The following is a 21,079-nucleotide window of genomic DNA, read 5'->3' on the forward strand; positions in this document are numbered from 1 at the left end:
CCAAAAAAATTACCTTTACATTTACATGATGTTAATGGAAATTTGTCACTCGAGTCTCATTATGGATCACGAACAGTTACTTTGATGAAAAGTATAGTAATGGGGCTTCCCTGGTGGCGCAGTGGTTGGGAGTCCGCCTGCCGATGCAGTGGACACGGGTTCGTGCCCCGGTCCAGGGGGATCCCACATACCGTGGAGCAGCTGGGCCTGTGAGCCATGGCCGCTGAGCCTGCGCATCCGGAGCTTGTGCTCCGCAGCGGGAGAGGCCACAACAGTGAGAGGCCCGTGTACCGCAAAAAAAAAAAAAGTATAGTAATGACAGAATTGGGTTGCTATTCATTTTTCCAAAATAAATTTTGCAAATGGAGCTTTCATATAACTATATTACTTCAGCCTGAAATTTCTACACTGTAGCCACATCTTACCCATCAGGAAGGAAACAGAAATATGTATGTATGTGTATGTATATATATATATATATATATATATTCCATATGTCAGAGTCTCTTGTTCTAGTCATACAGATTCTTTTGTTCTTTTGTCAATTTGGATAAAACGGTCATCTAAGCTCCAGGGAGATAAGGCAGATTAGCAGCAATAAATTATTGTAGAATAGGGGAATGCTGCTGCCTTAGACAAATACACAACCAATAACATTAAACCTCCTGATATTGTATACTGCTTTGCTATTGACAAAATGACTGTGGACAACCACCATCTGGTAAGAAAGGAAGCAGAAAAAGAGGGTATAGATGAGGCAGCACTATGGTATAGTACAGATAATTACTATTTTCCAAATTGATGACCTTAATTCATCATTTTAAGAAAAAAACTAAATTATCATCATTCAACAAATATGACTACTGTGTGCCAGGCCATAAGAACAGGAAAGTCCTCAGGAAACTAAGAGTCTAGGCAACTTAAAGCCCAAGGGACTTCACAGTCACAACTGCTCATTACCAGGCCCCACTGTGAGTCTGTTTCGTTGGTATATGTAAGAGGATGGGAAAGATTATAATTTGTTCTGAAAATGTCCATCCCATAGGGTTAGAATCTGTTAGAAGTTTTGTGTTTAACATCTGCAAAATGACTCTTCTTACTGAAGAAGATAGAAAGCTAAAGTTTAAAATCGTGGTTATCATGTCCAGAAAATAAAATGTAAATATATTATGAACAAACAAAACTTGCAGAGTGGATAAAATAGCTATTACTGAGATATGCTGCCACCTGCAATTTAAAATGGAGCAACTGTCTTCTCCTTTCAAGCGGCCCCATTTCCTGCTTCTACAAGACTGATGGTAAGCACAGGAAGACATCCATGTGGTTGCTGAACAGATGGAGAACAAGAAAGTCTTGTCCCAAAATCTCTCCAGCACTAAGCCTAAATATTCTACTGTTAATAATTGTAGCAAATCATTCAGGTTAAGTTATGAGTCTTTGGGTCCCTTCATTTCAAATACAGGCATCCCTGGGAAGTGATAGCATTGCAGCCTTCTTTCTGTTACTGAAAATGAGAATCAGAAAGCTTTTTTCTCTGGAGTAGGCAAAATGGTGGGCAAGAAATTAAGCTCGTGAAATGGACATTAAGAGAAATGGACTATTTGTTTTGTATTTTTGCTTCTGGACAATTGTGTGCCCCATAGTTCTAATGAAAAGCTCTTGTTTTAAATACATTTTCTTAGTTTTAAAATGTCTCATGTCCCTCACGTAAATTGGCCTTGCCAGCAGCAGACTCACAGATAATACATTCTTGTGCCAAAGTTGCCTCAGCCAGCTTCCTCAAGACTAAAAATAGCAAGCCAGCCTCCTTGTTGTCCATCTTGTTCCCTTCTGCTTCTTCTCTAAGAAGTTTTTGTTTATGCCTAACCCTGAGAGAGGCTTACTGCTCCCTGGGAAATTTGGTGAAGATGCTCATTATGCTAGTTTCAAAAGAACTGCAGTTTTAAAGTCTTAATGATTTTTTTTTCTAATTATAGTTGTATTAAATTAGTCCGCTTCTTTCACAGCAAACATGTAGGAGCTGAACATATGGAAAGATAGGAAAATTGCACTGTTCATTTGAAAAAATATCTTTCTCCTGATTATCTTAAGACTTTCAGAAATTTTATCAGTATGAATTAAAACAACATTTAAAGATTTCGAATAGGGTAAACTTTTTCTTGCCCCAAGCTTTGGGTGTTTTTTCCTGCTCCTGTGCTCCAGTTGAGCAGTTGTCTTGGCCATCTACACCATTCCCCATTGTTGACAAGCTAACTAAAGTTAGAAACAGCTGCGTGAACAATGATACCACAGCCGAGCAACCATGGCACTCAGTTCCCTTAAAAATATGATCACAAGTTATGTGGAGATTAGATGGGAAGTTAAGTTTTCGTATTGGAATGTGCAGGTAAGAAACTTAGGCATGGCTGGATGTTTTCTGAAAATCTGATTACTGAAGGTAGTTCATGCTTGCTGCCTTCCACTTGTATCTGCGTAGTCCTCAATTTGAGCTGGGAAAGGTACAGGATTTAAAATAGATTTCCAGTGGGACCAAAAGAGAAAAGTGCTAGCAACTTGTCAAAGGAGCTCATGTGTCAGAAAGAAACTGATCCCATTTCACATACCCATATCGCCATGAACATCTTTGGCTTTATAAATCATCGTCAGTGGAAGTGCATACATTCTGAGGCAAACAGAAATAAATTTGTACTCATCATTTATCAGTCTTAAATTTCTTAATCCAAAGTAGACTTTAAATGTCATGTCTTAGAATTAAAGTGTTAAGGCTCAGCCTTTCTTCATTTATCATATAGTTTTCAAATAGATATTGATTTTTTTCCCACTTAAACAAGCGGGTGTAACCCAGTGGTTATCTGGTTGATGACAGAGCCCCTCTTCCTTTCTTTAGACTGAAGTTTATAATATATGTCATGTGACAGTAAGGGGGAAAAAAGAATATAAAATTTTATTTTCCAGTGGATACATGTTAGTGACTGGACGTATTTTTTCCTTTCATTTTATTTTACTTTATTTTTATTAAAAATAAAAATTGTATTTTTAGCTGTAGTAAAAGACACATAACAAAATTTACTATCTTAACCATTTTAAGAGTACAGTTAAGTGATATTATGTACGTTCACAGTGTTGCACTACTATCACCACTATTCATTTCCAGAACTTTTTCACCATCCCAAACAGAAACTCTGTACTCATTACAATAACTCCCTATTGAGGACATGCTTTTTAATACAAAAATCTCTGGTTTCCTCAGATGTGGTAGTTATTGCACCTATTGTTGCAGATTATGACTTCAAGGGAAAAAAGTTCCTGCCAAAGTTTTATGTGATTAACTAAGGAGGAAGTCCGTATCTTAATCCCATAAAATCAACTTCATTTGTCCTTTCCCACTAATAACAAATACATGCATATTAAAACAACAAATGTCAAAAAATTTAAATATTGTTTATTTCATAAATATACCAACTGAATATTATCTTTTAAATATTTTTCTGAGTTCTAATAGAGAAATCATTTTCAAATTTTGAAGTTACAGTTCTTTCCACTCCTTTATAATATTACTGATTTATCAATTTAAATATTTTACATGGTCTCTGTGCTTATAATTTAAAGCTAATGCTCACCTATTTCATTTACCATATAAAATAAACAACACTGATGAAGTATAGTTGTGGCAAATGCAAAAATTGCATCAGTATAATAATTTCCATGTATGCAAATAGGCTAGGGCTTTATAGATTGTTGTCTTCAGAAAATGTTAAAGATAAGGTCACGGTTCTGTTTTTACAATATGCAGAATTTAAAATAAGTATTTTGAGAAAGCAAGCATTTTCTGGGGCAAATATGTTTTTCTGCATTATAAGTTTAAAATCCAGCATGTGCCCAGCCTTTATTCCCTCCCAAATAATTTACTTGCTGTCACTGAAAAGAATTTTAATGTCTTCCTGACTTTTCTTGTCATAGCTCAAATTTATCAACCATGACATTGTTTATTCTTGGCTGTTAAACGCTTCCATATACTCTGAGACGGTTTATATTTTCTCTGTACTTCTCTTTGTTGATAATATAGAGTGAATTGCCTGTCAATATGTTTATCCTTCTTGAATCTGGAGAAGGGCACAGAAAGCGTTGTTGTTAATGGAACTAGACTGCTTAGAATTTTGGCTCACTGGTAAAGTTGGACTGTTTGTCCTTAAGAAAGTCATCATCTATGCCCCGTTTTCAGGGTATAGCCATACACTCTGTTTATATACAAGTTAGCATTGCCACCACAGGCAACAACTGTCACCTTACATTCCATTTTTTAAGGACCTCTGAAGTTAATGGCTTATATCTAAGAAGTAAATCTCTTCTGGAAACTGCCCATGAAAAATAATTTTTAATTGGTTTTGGACAAATACAGTCCTTTTCCTACTGACTGTCATACTGGGTCTCCTCTTCCACCCCACTAATGTCCTCCTTGGTCTAAATGTCAACACTCCATTGACCTCTGCAACATGGACAGCTCCTTGGAGGCTTAATAAATTTATTCATCATGGCTGTAAGAGCATTGGAATATGGAACAAATATTAGCACACAGAGAACAGAATGAGTTGTAAAATGATGTCAAATAAATAAATACAAATAAGAAAATTAGAGTTGCTTAAAATCTATCGTATGTTAAAAACTTTCTTGTTTGAAGGTCAAAGGATGTTCTGTAACTGTAATCCTAATTATAAATTACAAATCAAAAAATACTAAGAACCATTTATAATTACCTATATTTGGGGGATATGTTTAAATCCACATTATATATTCACTTAGCAGACCTGTCTTCTACTGAAAGTCACTCTGGATACATTTCGAAGGTTATGAATATTTTGAAGTGTAGATATCTTGATTTATTTCAAGTGAATATTAGTGTTCTCATATTAAGGAAATCACCTGTTTCTTTTTATTGAACTGCAGCTCAAAGAGTCATTCAAAGACATCAAAAAGAAATTCAACAATTTGAAGTTTAATTACACTAAGAAAAATGAAAAAGCTCGAAATCTAAAAGCTCTCAAATATCAAATTCAACAAGTAGATATGTATGCTGAAAAATTACAGGTAATGAGAAAGTACGTCTGTGTGTGCGTGCTACTGCAATTATTGCAAAATTATTTTGCATTTCAATTCTAGATGCCTAACCCTTGGGCTTTTTTATAGCATTAGGACTGAAAAGATCATCCTTAATTTTTATAACAATTGGGTACTTCATGTAAAATACGTAATTAATTGATTTATCTCTTGAAGCAGCTCCAAAATGATTTCTGCCAAATCTACCCAGCCTCTCCCCTTCCACTCTCTCTCTCTCTCTCTCTCTCTCTCACACACACACACACACACACACACACACATACATCCCCCTCTTGTATACCCCTCTTTCTTTCCTTGTACCCACCTATGTCAGGACCTTCCTCCCCTGTTCCTGCAGCCCCTTGTCACTTATACTGGCTAGATTATTTGAGTGCCTTTCTCGGGAGACAGTGAGCTAACTGAGGACAATAAAATATTTGATTTTATGATCACTGTCTTTTTAAAAATCATTAGTAGCATTCTCAAACTATGGTATAGATCCTGATATGTAGTAAATTTTCTCTACGTTTGCTGCCGAATCCATAAACTATCTGAAAGAAAACCTATTCTTTCCAAAATGCGTTTTAATAATTATGATTTTAACATATTAAATGGAGGAAGCTACAAAAGTTTTTCCCTCCATATTTAATCACTAACTAGCCTCATAAATAAAAATTGAATGTCCTTATTTTTTTTTTTGCACAGGCTTTGAAAAGGAAAATGGGAAAAGTTGAGAATAAGACTTTTTTCTTAAATTATCCAAATAATAAAGTGAATGTCCTTCTGGAAGCCATGAGGGATTTGCAGAAATATGTGGATGAGTTTGACAAAGCTGTGACAGATTACAGGAAGAATTTGGACCTGACTGAGCATCTCCAGGAGTTGATAGAAGAGGTATCCTCTTCTTGTTGTAATGTTATCTGTGTTGTAATGTTGTTTTTAAAAATTAGTCAGCTGCTTTAAAACAATGCTGCATTGGCTATTATTGTCATTAAATTCATGCATCATGCCTCTTTTCGTGATTATATCCTTAGGATAATTTCCTAAAGCAGAATTGCTGGATCAAAGGGGATCATGCATGTTACAGGGTTTTGATTGTGTTGTCCAGTTGCTCTTTGGAAAGGTTTTACTAATTTACTCTTTTTACCAGCAACATATGAGACTTTCTCATTTCTCCATCACCACATCAACTCAAGATATGTTTAACCATTATGGAATTATGTTCACTGCTGGATATCTGCTAAAACACTCAAAAATGACATTTATTTCGCAGAATTTGAAAATGTTTAGAGAGAAAGGTGATACTTGGATTTTTCAGGTACAAAAATTGTTATTGATATTATTTCGTTTTTGTCAAGAGGATAAATGGCAAAGTATACACAGATTACATGAAATGTAGCAAGTTAGTTATTATTGGCATACATCATAGTGAAGAAGCTCTATACTTGAAGTTATTGAGCGTTCTTTGTAATCCATTATTCTGAGATACAAAATGTCTCTCCCACTAACGCAAAAGAGCTTTTAGATGTAACACCACATTAAGGAGGATTGAAATGATCATTCTTCTATATCTGATGTATAGGTTCGCTGTACTTCTGTGGCACTTATTTAAAGCCAGCTCCTAACAGAGTCATGTGTTTCTATTTCTCACTCAGCATAAGTGTTTCTAGCCTTGGTCAGACACTTCTTCCATCACAGTTATTTATTTTCAGTGAGAAACTCTCAATTCTCCACTGTGCTTTGAAAATATGACTATCTTCTATCAAGAAAAGGTCAAATGCTATTCTTCAAATGATATTTCCTCAATCTATACACTAAATCTTATTCTTAAAAGAGAATTTATTTATTAGAGTGTTATTTGGGCAATAATTTATCCATGTATTGTAAATGATTTCAATTACATAGGCTGGATTTTGTGTGTTTGAGCTTTTATCTTCCCTTTAGCTGATATTTGGATTCTTTTTAGTGCCATATGCTTTTAATTTTTTTATTTATTTATTTTTAACATCTTTATTGGAGTATAATTGCTTTACAATGGTGTGTTAGTTTCTGCTGTATAACAAAGTGAATCAGTTATACATATACATATATCCCCGTATCTCTTCCCTCTTGCGTCTCCCTGCCTCCCACCCTCCCTATCCCACCCCTCTACGTGGTCACAAAGCACCAAGCTGACCTCACCGTGCCACGCGGCTGCTTCCCACCAGCCATCCACCACACACTTGGTAGTGTATATATGTCCATGCCACTCTCTCACTTTGTCCCAGCTTACCCCTTCCCCTCCCCATATCATCAAGTCCATTCTCTAGTAGGTCTGCATCTTTATTCCCATCTTGCCCCTAGGTTCTTCACAACCAGTTTTTTTTTTTTTTTAGATTCCATATATATGTGTTAGCATATGGTATTTGTTTTTCTCTTTCTGACTTACTTCACTCTGTATGACAGACTCTAGTTCCATCCACCTCACTACAAATAACTCAATTTCATTTCTTTTTATGGCTGAGTAATATTCCATTGTATATATGTGCCACAGCTTCTTTATCCATTCACCTGTTGATGGACACTTAGGTTGCTTCCATGACCTGGCTATCGTAAATAGAGCTGCAATGAACATTGTGGTACATGACTCTTTTTGAAATACAGTTTTCTCAGGGTATATGCCCAGTAGTGGGATTGCTGGGTCATATGGTAGCTCTAATTTTAGTTTTTTAAAGAACCTCCATACTCTTCTCCATAGTGGCTGTATAAATTTACATTCCCACCAACAGTGCTCAACTTCCCACCAACTTTCTCCACACCCTCTCCAGCATTTACTGTTTGCAGATTTTTTGATGATGGCCATTCTGACCGGTGTGAGATGGTATCTCATTGTAGTTTTGATTTGCATTTCTCTAATGATTAATGATGTTGAGCATTCTTTCATGTGTTTGTTGGCAATCTGTATAGCTTCTTTGAAGAAATGTCTATTTAGGTCTTCTGCCCATTTTTGGATTGGGTTGTTTGTTTTCTTGATATTGAGCTGCATGAGCTGCTTGTAAATTTTGGAGATTAATCCTTTGTTAGTTGCTTCATTTGCAAATATTTTCTCCCATTCTGAGGGTTGTCTTTTCATCTTGTTTATGATTTCCTTTGCTGTGCAAAAGCTTTTAAGTTTCATTAGGTCCCATTTGTTTATTTTTGTTTTTCTTTCCATTTCTCTATGAGGTGGGTCAAAAAGGATCTTGCTGTGATTTATGCCATAGAGTGTTCTGCCTATGTTTTCCTCTAAGAGTTTTATAGTGTCTGGCACTACATTTAGGGCTTTAATCCATTTTGAGTTTATTTTTGTGTATGGTGTTAGGGAGTGTTCTAATTTCATTATTTTACATGTACCTGTCCAGTTTTCCCAGCACCACTTACTGAAGAGGCTATCTTTTACCCACTGCCTCCTCTACCAAACATAAGGTGACCATATGTGTGTGGGTTTATCTCTGGGCTTTCTATCCTGTCCCATTGATTTATATCTCTGTTTCTGTGCCAGTACCATATGTAGCTTTGTAGTATAGTCTGAAATCAGGGAGCCTGATTCCTCCAGCTCCGTTTTTCTTTCTCAAGATTGCTTTGGCTATTGTGTTTCCATACAAATTGTGAAATTTTTTGTTCTAGTTCTGTGAAAAATGCCAGTGGTAGTTTGATAGGGATTGCATTGAATCTGTAGATTGCTTTGGGTAGTAGAGTCATTTTCACAATGTTGATTCTTCCAATCCAAGCACATGGTATATCTCTCCATCTACTTGTATCACCTTTAATTTCTTTCATCAGTGTCTTATAATTTTCTGCATACAGGTCTTTTGTCTCCTTAGGTAGGTTTATTCCTAGATATTTTATTGTTTTTGTTGCAATGGTAAATGGGAGTGTTTTATTAATTTCTCTTTCAGATTTTTCATCATTAGTGTATAGGAATGCCAGAGATTTCTGTGCATTAATTTTGTATACTGTTACTTTACTAAATTCATTGATTAGCTCTAGTAGTTTTCTGGTAGCACCTTTAGGATTCTCTATGTATAGTATCATGTCATCTGCAAACAGTGACAGTTTTACTTCCTCTTTTCTGATTTGGATTCCTTTTATTTCTTTTTCTTCTCTGATTGCTGTGGCTAAAACTTCCAAAACTATGTTGAATAATAGTAGTGAGAGTGGGCAACCTTGTCTTGCTCCTGATCTTAGTGGAAATGGTTTCACTTTTTCACCATTGAGGACGATGTTGGCTGTGGGTTTGTCATATATGGCCTTTATTATGTTGAGGTAAGTTCCCTCTATGCCTACTTTCTGGAGGGTTTTTATCATAAATGGGTGTTGAATTTTGTTGATAGCTTTCTCTGCATCTATTGAGATGATCATATGGCTTTTATCCTTCAATTTGTTAATATGGTGTATCGTGTTGACTGATTTGCATATATTGAAGAATCCTTGCATTCCTGTGATAAACCCCACTTCATCATGGTGTATGATCCTTTTAAAATGCTGTTGGATTCTGTTTGCTAGTATTTTGTTGAGAATTTTTCCATCTGTGTTCATCAGTGATATTGGCCTGTAGTTTTCTTTCTTTGTGACACCTTGTCTGGTTTTGGTATCAGGGTGATGGTGGCCTCGTAGAATGAGTTTGGGTATGTTCCTCTCTCTGCCATATTTTGGAAGCGTTTGAGAGGATAGGTGTTAGCTCTTCTCTATATGTTTGATAGAATTTGCCTGTGAAGCCATCTTGTCCTGGGCTTTTGTTTGTTGGAAGATTTTTAATCACAGTTTCAATTTCAGTGCTTGTCAATGGTCTGTTCATATTTTCTATTTCTTCCTGGTTCAGTCTCACAAGTTGTGCATTTCTAAGAATTTGTCCATTTCTTCCAGGTTGTCCATTTTATCGCCATATAGTTGCTTGTAGTAATCTCTCATGATCCTTTGTATTTCTGCAGTGTCAGTTGTTACTTCTCCTTTTTCATTTCTATTTATTTGAGTCTTCTCCCTTTTTTTCTTGATGAGTCTGGCTAATGGTTTATCCATTTTTTTTATCTTCTCAAAGAACCAGCTTTTAGTTTAATTGATCTTTGCTATAGTTTCCTTCATTTTTTTCATTTATTTCTGATCTGATCTTTATGATTCCTTTCCTTCTGCTAACTTTGGGTTTTTTTTATTCTTCTTTCTCTAATTGCTTTAGGTGTAAAGTTAGGTTGTTTAATTGAGATGTTTCTTGTTTCTTCAGGTAGGATTGTATTGCTATAAAATTCCTTCTTAGAACTGCTTTTGCTGCATCCCATAGGTTTTGGGTCATCGTGTTTTCATTGTCATTTGTTCCTACGTATTTTTTGATTTCCTCTTTGATTTCTTCAGTGATCTCTTGGTTATTAAGTAATGTATTGTTTAGCCTCCATGTGTTGGTATTTTTTACAGATCTTTTCCTGTAATTGATATCTAGTTTCATAGCACTGTGGTCAGAAAAGATACTTGATACGATTTCAATTTTCTTAAATTTACCAAGGGTTGCTTTGTGACCCAAGATATGATCCTGGAGAATGTTCCATGAGCACTTGAGAAGAATGTGTGTTCTGTTGTTTTTGGATGGAATGTCCTATAAATATCAATTAAGTCCATCTTGTTTAATGTATCATTTAAAGCTTGTGTTTCCTTATTTTCATTTTGGATGATTGTCCATTGGTGAAACTGGGGTGTTAAAGTCCCCTATTATGATTGTGTTCCTGTCAATTCCCCCTTTTATGGCTTTTAGTATTTGCCTTATGTGTTGAGGGGCTTCTATGTTGGGTGCATAAATTTTTACAATTGTTATATCTTCTTCTTGGATTGATCCCTTGATCACTATGATCACTTCTTTGTCTCTTGTAATAGCCTTTATTATAAAGTTTATTTTGTCTGATGTGATACTTGCTACTCCAGCTTTCTTTTGATTTCCATATGCATGGAATATCATTTTCCATCCCCTCACTTTCAGTCTGTATGTGTCCCTAGGTCTGAAGTTGGTCTCTTGTAGACAGCATGTATATGGGTCTTGTTTTTGTATCCATTCAGCCACTCTATGTCTTTTGGTTGGAGCATTTACTCCATTTACATTTAAGGTAATTATAGATATGTATGTTCCTATTACTATTTTCTTAATTGTGTTGGATTTGTTATTGTAGGTGTTTTCCTTCTCTTGTGTTTCCTGCCTAGAGAGTTTCCTTTAGCATTTGTTGTAAAGCTGGTTTGGTGGTGCTGAATTCTCTTAGCTTTTGCTTGTTTGTAAAGGTTTCAATTTCTCTGTCAAATCTGAATGAGATCCTTGCTGGGTAGAGTAATCTTGGTTGTAGGTTTTTCCCCTTCATCACTTTAAATATGTCCTGCCACTCCCTTCTGGCTTGCAGAGTTTCTGCTGAAAGGTCAGCGGCTAACCTTATGGGGATTCCCTTGTATGTTATTTGTTGTCTTTCCCTTGCTGCTTTCAATAGTTTTTCTTTGTATTTAATTTTTGATACTTTGATTAATATGTGTCTTGGTGTGTTTCTCCTTGGATTTATCCTGTATGGGACTCTCTGCACTTCCTGGACTTAACTATTTCCTTTCCCATATTAGGGGAGTTTTCAACTATAATCTCTTCAAATATTTTCTCAGTCCCTTTCTTTTTCTCTTCTTCTTCTGGGACCCCTATAATTTGAATGTTGGTGTGTTTAATGTTGTCCCAGATGTCTCTGAGACCGTCCTCAATTCTTTTCATTCTATTTTCTTTATTCTGCTCTGCGGTAGTTATTTCCACTATTTTATCTCCGAGGTCACTTATCTGTTCTTCTGCCTCAGTTATTCTGCTATTGATCCCTTCTAGAGAATTTTTAATTTCATTTATTGTTCATCACTGTTTGTTTGCTCTTTAGTTCTTCTAGGTCCTTGTTAAATGTTTCTTGTATTTTCTCCATTCTATTTCCAAGATTTTGGATCATTTTTACTATCATTATTCTGAATTCTTTTTCAGGTGGACTGCCTGTTTCCTCTTCATTTGTTAGGTCTGGTGGGTTTTTACCTTGCTCCTTCATCTGCTGTGTTTCTCTGTCTTCTCATTTTGCTTAACTTACTGTGTTTGGGGTGTCCTTTTCACAGGCTGCAAGTTCCTAGTTCCCGTTGTTTTTGGTGTCTGCCCCCAGTGGCTAAGGTTGGTTCAGTGGGTTGTGTAGGCTTCCTGGTGGAGGGGACTAGTGCCTGTGTTCTGGTGGATGAGGCTGGATCTTGTCTTTCTGGTGAGCAGGTCCACATCTGGTGGTGTGTTTTGTGGTGTCTGTGGACTTATTATGATTTTAGGCAGCCTCTCTGCTAATGCGTGGGGTTGTGTTCCTGTCTTGCTAGTTGTTTGGCATAGGGTATCCTGTTCTGGAGCTTGCTGGTCATTGAGTGGAGCTGGGTATTGGCGCTGAGATGGAGATCTTGGGAGATTTTCGCCGTTTGATATTACGTGGAGCTGGGAGGTCTCTTGTGGACCAGTGTCCTGAACTTGGCTCTCCCACCTTAGAGGCACAGCCCTGATGCGTGGCTGGAGCACCAAGAGCCTGTCATCCACATGGCTCAGAATAAAAGGGAGAAAGAAAAGAAAGAACAAAAGAAGAAGATAAAATAAAATTTAAAAGTTATTAAAATAAAAAATTATTTTAAAAAAATTTTTAACTAATAAAAAAAGAAAAGAAGGAAAGAAGAGAGCAACCAAACCAAGAAACAAATCCACCATTGATAACAAGTGCTAAAAAGTATACTAAAACAAAAAAAACGGACAGACAGAACCCTAGGACAAATGGTAAAAGCAAAGCTATACAGACAAAATCACACACAGAAGCATACACATACACACTCACAAAAAGAGAAAAAGGGAAAAAAAATATATATATATATATCGTTGCTCCCAAAGTCCACCTCCTCAATTTGGGATGATTCGTTGTCTATTCAGGTATTCCACAGACGCAGGGTACATCTAGTTGATTGTGGCGATTTAATCCGCTGCTCCTGAGGCTGCTGGGAGAAATTTCCCTTTCTCTTCTTTGTTTGCACAGCTCCCGGGTTTCAGCTTTGGATTTGGCCCCGCCTCTGCATGTAGGTTGCCTGAGGGCATCTGTTCTTCACTCAGACAAGACGGGGTTAAAGGAGCCGCTGATTCGGGAGCTCTGGTTCACTCAGGCCAGGGGCAGGAAGGGATACGGACTGCCAGGCGAGCCTGCGGCAACAGAGGCCGGTTATGACGTTGCACCAGCCTGAGGCGCGCCGTGCGTTCTCCCGGGGAAGTTGTCTCTGTATCATGGGACCCTGGCAGTGGCGGGCTGCACAGGCTCCCAGAGGGGTGGTGTGGATAGTGACCTGTGCTTGCACACAGGCTTCTTGGTGGCTGCAGCAACAGCCCTAGCGTCCCATGCCCGTCTCTGGGGTCCACGCTGATAGCCGCGGCTCGCGCCCGTCTCTGGAGCTCCTTTAAGCAGCATTCTTAATCCCCTTTCCTCGCGCACCAGGAAACAAAGAGGGAAGAAAATGTCTCTTGCCTCTTCGGCAGGTCCAGACTTTTCCCCGGACTCCCTCCCAGCCCTCCGTGGCGCACTAACCCCTTCAGGCTGTGTTCACGCTGCCAACCCCAGTCCTCTCCCTGGATCCGACCTCCGAAGCCCGAGCCTCAGCTCCCAGCCCCCAACTGCCCTGGCAGGTGAGCAGACAAGTCTCTCGGGCTGGTGAGTGCCGGTCGGCCCTGATCCTCTGTGCGAGTATCTCTCCGCTTTGCCCTCTGCACCCCTGTTGCTGCGCTCTCCTCCGTGGCCCCGAAGCTTCCCACCCCGCGCTGCCACCCGCGTCCCCGCCAGTGAAGGGGCTTCCTAGTGTGTGGAAACTTTTCCTCCTTCACAGCTCCCTCCCACTGGTGCAGGTCCCGTCCCTATTCTTTTGCCTCAGTTTATTCTTTTTTCTTTTGCCGTACCCAGGTACGTGGGGTGTTTCTTGCCTTTTGGGAGGTCTGAGGTCTTCTGCCAGCATTCAGTAGGTGTTCTGTAGGAGTTGTTCCACATGTAGATGTATTTCTGATGTATTTCTGGGGAGTAAGGTGATCTCCACGTCTTACTCTTCCGCCATCTTGAAGCTCCTCCCACATGCTTTTTTAGACTGCCTGTTCTTGTAAGTCTGCAACGTTCCTCTTAGGAATTATGCTTCAGGCAAACCTAAGAAGGCAGGAAAATCAGAGTGATTTCCGTACTTCTACTTTCTTACCTGACTCTAATTTCCAAGTGCAAAAGTATATGATCACGTTGTGATGTTTTCCTTCTTAGGACTTAAAGAGTTCACACTAATGTGAATATAAAGTTTGAGGAAATTGAAATTTGATATTTCAGTGATCAAAATGAAGAACTTTGGAAGGATGGTGTCTCTTTAATCTATGCTTTGTCCCATTTTAATTTAGTGTCACTTTTGGTATGAAGACGCAAGTGCCACAGTTGTAAGAGTTAGAAAATATTCCACAGAGTGCAAGACCAAGGAAGCTGTGGAGATTCTCCTTCAGCAGTTCAAAAAGTTTATCACACCCTCAGTGCCTCAGCAAGAAGAAAGGATTCAGGAAATCAATGACCTGGCTCAGCGCTTATATGGTGAGGTTTCTTTTAAGATATCCACTGATTCACTATTGAACACATCTCTAGTGAACCTAATCCAGCAGGAAGCAGAGCATGGCAAGCCCTCAGGGTCCTCACTACCCCAACCTATTCAAGGAAAAGTTTAAAGATAAGAGCAAAAGTGAACTGTAGTGAATAGAGGAAGGAGCTCCTGGCTGTAGGAGATGAAGCCTGTGGATCTTTAATGACCATTTGTAAACCCTCCTTCTAAATTCTGCTTTCTCCCCCATTCTTGTTGTTCATCTTCAGGGTAATAAAACCAGAAAAATACTCAGCTTATGTAGACAAAAAAATCTAATTTCCACTAGGGTGATTTCTCAAAAAAATACAAAACTCCCATAATATTATACTTAAAGTAGCTAGAAAGCTAAGACTGAGGTCTACAGCCCTCTCACTTCTATGAGGGTTATGGTTTGTGGATATGAGAAAGAGCTGGAAGATTTTCCCTTGTCTTCCTCTCACTTGTGGAATAAATGGGAGAACCCAAACGACCATCTCACTGGTTGTGCTTTCCTCTTATCCATGACTTTGTCAGTCTGAGAAGTCTTTCTATCTGAGGGAAGCCCCCATTTAAAAGGCCCCTGGGGGTTGACAGTCCTTGAGGGTGCAAAGGAATAACTTTCATGAATTCCCTGACATTGTTAACTACAAGGCCAAGAGTAATTCCTAGTGACAGGGCAAATCTAGCCCCAAAGGAAGGTAGCAACAGGTGCTTCATTTGGCTGTCCACAGCTGCTGTCAGGTGGACATTTTCTCTTATTACAGGAAGCACTATCCATGGATAGGCATAAAAATTTTGTGGAACAATATATACTGTACTCCCTAACATCAAATTACTAAGAATGAATTATTAATGATTTTCCAGAGAAAAGGGTAGAAACATAAGAACAATAAAATATAGATTGAAAAATTAAAGAAAACTAATGTGATGTTTCATTCCTACTATAGTTACCGTATAAGTGTACTAAAAAATTCTGGAGGCACTCTGCTTCTATAAGATGGTTTATGTTTTCCTCTGTTATTGTATTCTTCACACTGTAGCATAATTACCTTTCCATTTGTCTGTCTTCTCAACTGACCATAAGCTCCTTGAGGGTAAGGGAAGTATATTTAATCACTATGTTTCAGTGCCACTCAACTTCAGCACATGGGAAGTACTCACATGACACCATAAAAGTTACGTTACCCTCCCATCATGCAAGATCCCACATCCTGCTTTGTTTGTATTCCAAGGCCTTATCACCAACTGACATATTGTATGGTTGTCTGTTGTCTGGCTCTCCTTACTAGAGTGTAAGCTCCTTGAGAAAAGGGAGTTCACTGCATTATGGTATATACTAAGTGCTTAACAAATATTTGCTGAATAAATGAATCACTGAACGAATAAATGAATGGCATGAGTCTTCATCTGTTCAGTATGGAAGTTATGCATTTCTTAGAATTTGCATCAGGTAAGATAATTTAGAAATAGTATATCAATTCTTATAGCATTATTGAACCCAGAATTTTAATGCAAATAAATTTATCTCAAAAAAAATTTGAGTACCTATTATGTACTCAGAGCTGTGCTTGATATAAAGACATATAAGACCTAGTTCCATCATTCAAGAATCCACAGTCTGTACCTAGAAATCACAATATGGTAAATGCAGTGAGAAAGGTATAAAATGTGTGTATTAGTTTTCTAGGGCTGCCATAACAAAATACCACAGACTGGGTGGCTTCAACAACAAAAATTTATTTCCTCACAGTTCTGGAAGCTAGAGGTCCAAGATTAAGGTGCTCACAGAGTTGGTTTCTACTGAGGCTTCTCTTCTCTTGCTGCCTCTTCATATGGGCATCCCTCTGTGCACAAGCACCCCTGGTTTGCTGGTGTCTCTCCTTCTTATAAGGACACCAGTCATGTTGGATTGGGACCCTACCCTAATGGCCTCTTTTTAACTTTATCACTCTTTAAATACCTCATCTCCAAATATGGTTATATTCTGAGATACTGGGGGTTGAGTCTTTAACATATTAATTTTGAGAGGGACACAATTCAGCCCATAACAATGTATAATTCTAGTTTGGCCTGAACTGTGGAGTCCAGTAGTCCAAGTTTAAATCCCTTCTCCTCCAATTATTGTCTGGGTCACCTGAAAAGGCTCTGTTGAGCCTTGCATTCCTCATTTGGAAAATGCAGTAGAACCTACCAGAGAAGGATTATGTTAGCTAATGCATATAAAATGCCTAGCCACAGGCAAATAATAAGCACTCACTACGTGATAGATATTTGTATCATTATCCCAATAGGAAGAGGTAAAATCCAGTTGGGAAAGATTAAGAACATTTTTACAAAGATGTTGGCATTTCAGGTAGACCTTGGAGAGTGGGTAGGATTTGTCAAGCAGAGATGGGGTTATGGTGAGGGCATTCCCAGTACAGAAAAGAATACTCAGTGGCTATGGGGGTTTTGAGAGAAAAGTTGCTGGTTCAGTTTGTCCAGAGATTAAATATGTGAGAGAATTAGGGTGACATACCTTTGAGAGAGGCAGGTTAAAACCATATTATGGAGGGCCTTGAATGTATACTTTTCTAGGTAGTGAAGAACCACTGAATGTTCTGAAAAGGAGAAAACTGGTTAGAATGGAGCTTTAAGAATATTAATATAGAAACATTATTTAGGTTATATAAGAGGGACATGGCACAGCAAATGTAACCATTTTTCTAGAATACTTGGTTTTTCCAGTAATGCCTTTATTTATTTATCTGTTCAGCAAGTATTTAGTAAGCACTTACTATTTACCAGCCCTTATGCTGGACACTGGGGAGATCAATTAATGCCTGGGATTTTTTTTTCTGCTAAGGATTTGAGCTTTAAAAATAGACTTAACCCTTCTCCTCCCCAGGTTTTGAAGAAGGGCAGAAATATGCTGAGAAAATAGTGGCCAAACACAAAGAGGTTCTTGAATCTGTTACTGAATTATGTAGCTCTCTCACAGAGCTTGAAGAAAAAAAGGTAATTTCTTCTTACCAGAATATGTATTTTTAAGTGATATAAATAAAAATGTGTTTATCAAGTGTCTTCTGGTACAAAGATGTTCTAACGGAAATTCTCAAGGGACATAATGTGCACATTTGTTTCACAGCTTTCTAACATAATTATATGGTTGTTTCTGATAATTAATTCTGTTTCTTTTCCATCACTGCAGAGAAAAATATTGCTGAGAATAAGGACTAAACTATTAAGGTGTCTTGTTTATATTTTCATGGATCATATCCTAAAGGATAAATGTGTGCCATTAAAATCAAAGTCTATATTAAGTAGTTTTACGTTTTCCCTCATAAATAATGAACATGTTATTTTTTCTCCTCCAAATTGTGGCCCTGGAGAAAATAAAACTAATCTTCAGGTATTATGGTCATTGAACATTTAGCTTCATGGAAATATTAAACTAATCATTGGCATCTTTCATGGAATAAATAAATTGATGGTAAAAAAAATAGAGAGAAAATATGTTTATGACTATGTCTAGGTAAAATCTTGTTAAAAGAGAGAAATGTATGTATATATATATGTTTGTGTGTGTATATATATACATATATATGTATATATATATTGTTTTTGTCTATGTTGTGTCAAAACTGGTTTCATTAGTGCTGTTTTCAGAACTGGCTGAAAGAACCAGTTGTTTAGGATAGAGAGAATGGCAAGGTAATCAAGAGCACAGGCTCTAGAATAAAACACAGCCCCCTAGGAATACCAACTCTCCAAATTATTGGATTTGTGAATGAATTGCGGTAAATTCCTTAATGGCCGTGAGTCTCGGTTTCCTGATCTATAAAATGGAGGAAATAGAGGAAGCTAATAACAGGATAGCCCTGAGGATTGAATGTGAAGACACCTGTGATTATTGTTGTGATTGCTGTTGGTATTGAGACATAATGGTGCTCTTGCAGCTTGGAGCAGAATTATATTTATCTTCAGCAACTATTTTTTCTGTATGAATTTCCATGTCATAAATTTGAGTGACATTCCATTCAAAATGGTTTGCTAAGCTTGCTTATTTATTCATTTATCTATCTATTTATCTATTTATTTATTTATTTATAGCTGTGCTGGGTCTTCGTTGCTGCGCGTGGGCTTTCTCTAGTTGCGGCGAGCAGGGGCTACTCTTCATTTTGGTGCGCGGGCTTCTCATTGCAGTGGCTTCTCTTGCTGTGGAGCATGGGCTCCAGGTGCATAGGCTCAGTAGTTGTGGCTTGTGGGCTCTAGAGCACAGGCTCAGCAATTGTGGCACATGGGCCCAGTTACTCTGCAGCACGTGGGATCCTCCCGGACCAGGGCTTGAACCTGTGTTCCCTGCATTGGCAGGCAGACTCCCAACCACTGCACCACGAGGGAAGTCCCTCAGTGGTTTGCTAAGCTTTTAATTCAGTGGGCACCCAATCAAATTATCTTTTTCCTTTGGTTGAGAATCTAGATTTTTCAAATTCTTTACCATTTTCAGTAACACTGTAGTGAGCATCTTTGTACATGAAGCTTTTTTCTTTCTTTTGTATTATTACCTACACAAAAATTCTTTGCTTTTCATAGATGTTTTACAATTATAATGCCACCAGTAATGTATGAATGCACCATATATTTTGTATTATCTTTTTCAGCATTAATCGTTTCCTCCCCACCTTCACCCCACCCCCTGAGGATGTGTTTCTTCTGATTTCTGATACTCAGCCTGAAAACGGCTGCTTCCTCTGACTCTTTGCTGTCATCTACAGCATCCCTCCCATTTATGCTGTACATCTCCAAGTGAGCTCCACTAAACAAAATCGACTCTCTTAAAGTGATAGCCCTTTCCAGTTTTTCACCTTCATGGCTATTCTTACTGAAAGCTGTTTCTACTCCCTCTGCCCCCTTCCACTTTCCCCCTTCCTTCTACACCCTGGAGTCAACATTGCACCCTCTCTTTCTTATTCCTAACCTATCACTTGGATTCTCTTTTGTGCTAGTCAGGAGCCTCCTAATTATTCAATCCTGCTAGATGAGCCTGCTAGTGTCATTTTTACATTCAGAACACTTCACTACAAACTCTTCCTTGTTTACCGGATAAAGTTCGGACTCAAGGCCTTCCAATGTTCTGGGGCCGATTGTCTTTCCAAACCACTGTGCTTCTACATTCATTGTAGGTTCCTATCTCATGGTCTCCTACCCGACATTCCCAGGTCTCCTGCTTCTAAACTTTTACAGTCGTTCCCGCTTATCTACAATTTTGCTTTCTTCAGTTTCAATTACCTGAAGACAACCTCAGTCTGAAAATATTAGATGAAAAATTCCAAAAATAAACAATTCATAAGTTTTCAATTCTGAGAGACCATATTCATGTAACTTTTATTACAGTATATTGCTATACTTATCATATTTTATTATTAGTTATTTTAATTAATCTCTTAATCTAATTTATAGATTAAACTTTATCATAAGTATGTATGTATAGGAAAAAAACATAGTACATATATATAACGTTTGGTACTATCTGTGGTTTCGGGCATCCACTGGGGGTCTTGGAACATATTCTCCATGGGTAAGGGCGGGCCACTGTACCTCATGTGCATGGCCTTCTACCTCTCTGACCTAAATTGTTCATCTCTCAAAGCCAGACCCAAATAGTGCCTCCTCCACAATTACTTCCTTAGCTGTGTCACTTCGCAGGGGAACCGGGCCACACAGCAGGAGCGAGTGCGGGCGAGCGAGCGAAGCTTCACCTGTAGTTACAGCCACTTCCTGTCGCTTGCATTACCGCCTGAGCTCCGCCTCCTGTCAGATCAGTGGCATGAGATTCTCATAGGAGCGCAAATCCTACTGTGAACTGCGCATGCGAGGGATCTAGGTTGTGCGCTTCTTATGAGAATCTAATGCCTGATGATCTGAGGTGGAGCTGAGGCAGTGATGCTAGCGCTGGGGAGTAGCTGCAAATACAGATTATCATTAGCAGAGAGGTTTGACTGCACAGAGACCTAATAAATCAATTGTTTGCAGACTCATATCAAAACCCAATCAGTGAGCGGCAAGTGAAAACAAGCTCAGGGCTCCCACTGATTCTGCATTATGATGAGTTGTATAATTATTTCATTAAATATTACAATGTAATAATAAATAGAAATAAAGTACACAATAAATGTAATGCGCTTGAATCATCCCAAAACCATCCCCCACCCCCCAGTCCGTGGAAAAATTGTCTTCCACGAAACCGGTCCCTGGTACCAAAAAGCTTGGGGATCACTGTGCTGTAGCTCCTGTGTTCCTTCCTACCATAATCATCACATATAACTACCATGATCATCCCAGCCTCTCTCCTTGATTA

At 38.2% G+C, this 21,079-nt stretch overlaps 1 protein-coding gene across 1 annotated transcript in view; it reads left to right on the forward strand.

Moving 5' to 3' along the window:
* Positions 1 to 21,079, forward strand: part of CCDC141 (coiled-coil domain containing 141) — a 209,351-nt gene that overhangs the window by 168,463 nt on the left and 19,809 nt on the right. The window contains exons 18-22 of the mRNA XM_089916618.1: positions 4,945 to 5,085; positions 5,800 to 5,988; positions 14,531 to 14,714; positions 17,627 to 17,736; positions 20,781 to 20,786. Coding sequence (XP_089772744.1) covers positions 4,945 to 5,085; positions 5,800 to 5,988; positions 14,531 to 14,714; positions 17,627 to 17,736; positions 20,781 to 20,786 — 630 coding nt within the window. The remainder of the gene's footprint in view (positions 1 to 4,944; positions 5,086 to 5,799; positions 5,989 to 14,530; positions 14,715 to 17,626; positions 17,737 to 20,780; positions 20,787 to 21,079) is intronic.

This window comes from Delphinapterus leucas, chromosome 8 (genome assembly GCF_059928025.1).
Source record: "Delphinapterus leucas isolate spDelLeu-1000000601 "Yukka" chromosome 8, BTC_Dleu_Yukka2, whole genome shotgun sequence".
NCBI lineage: Eukaryota > Metazoa > Chordata > Mammalia > Artiodactyla > Monodontidae > Delphinapterus > Delphinapterus leucas.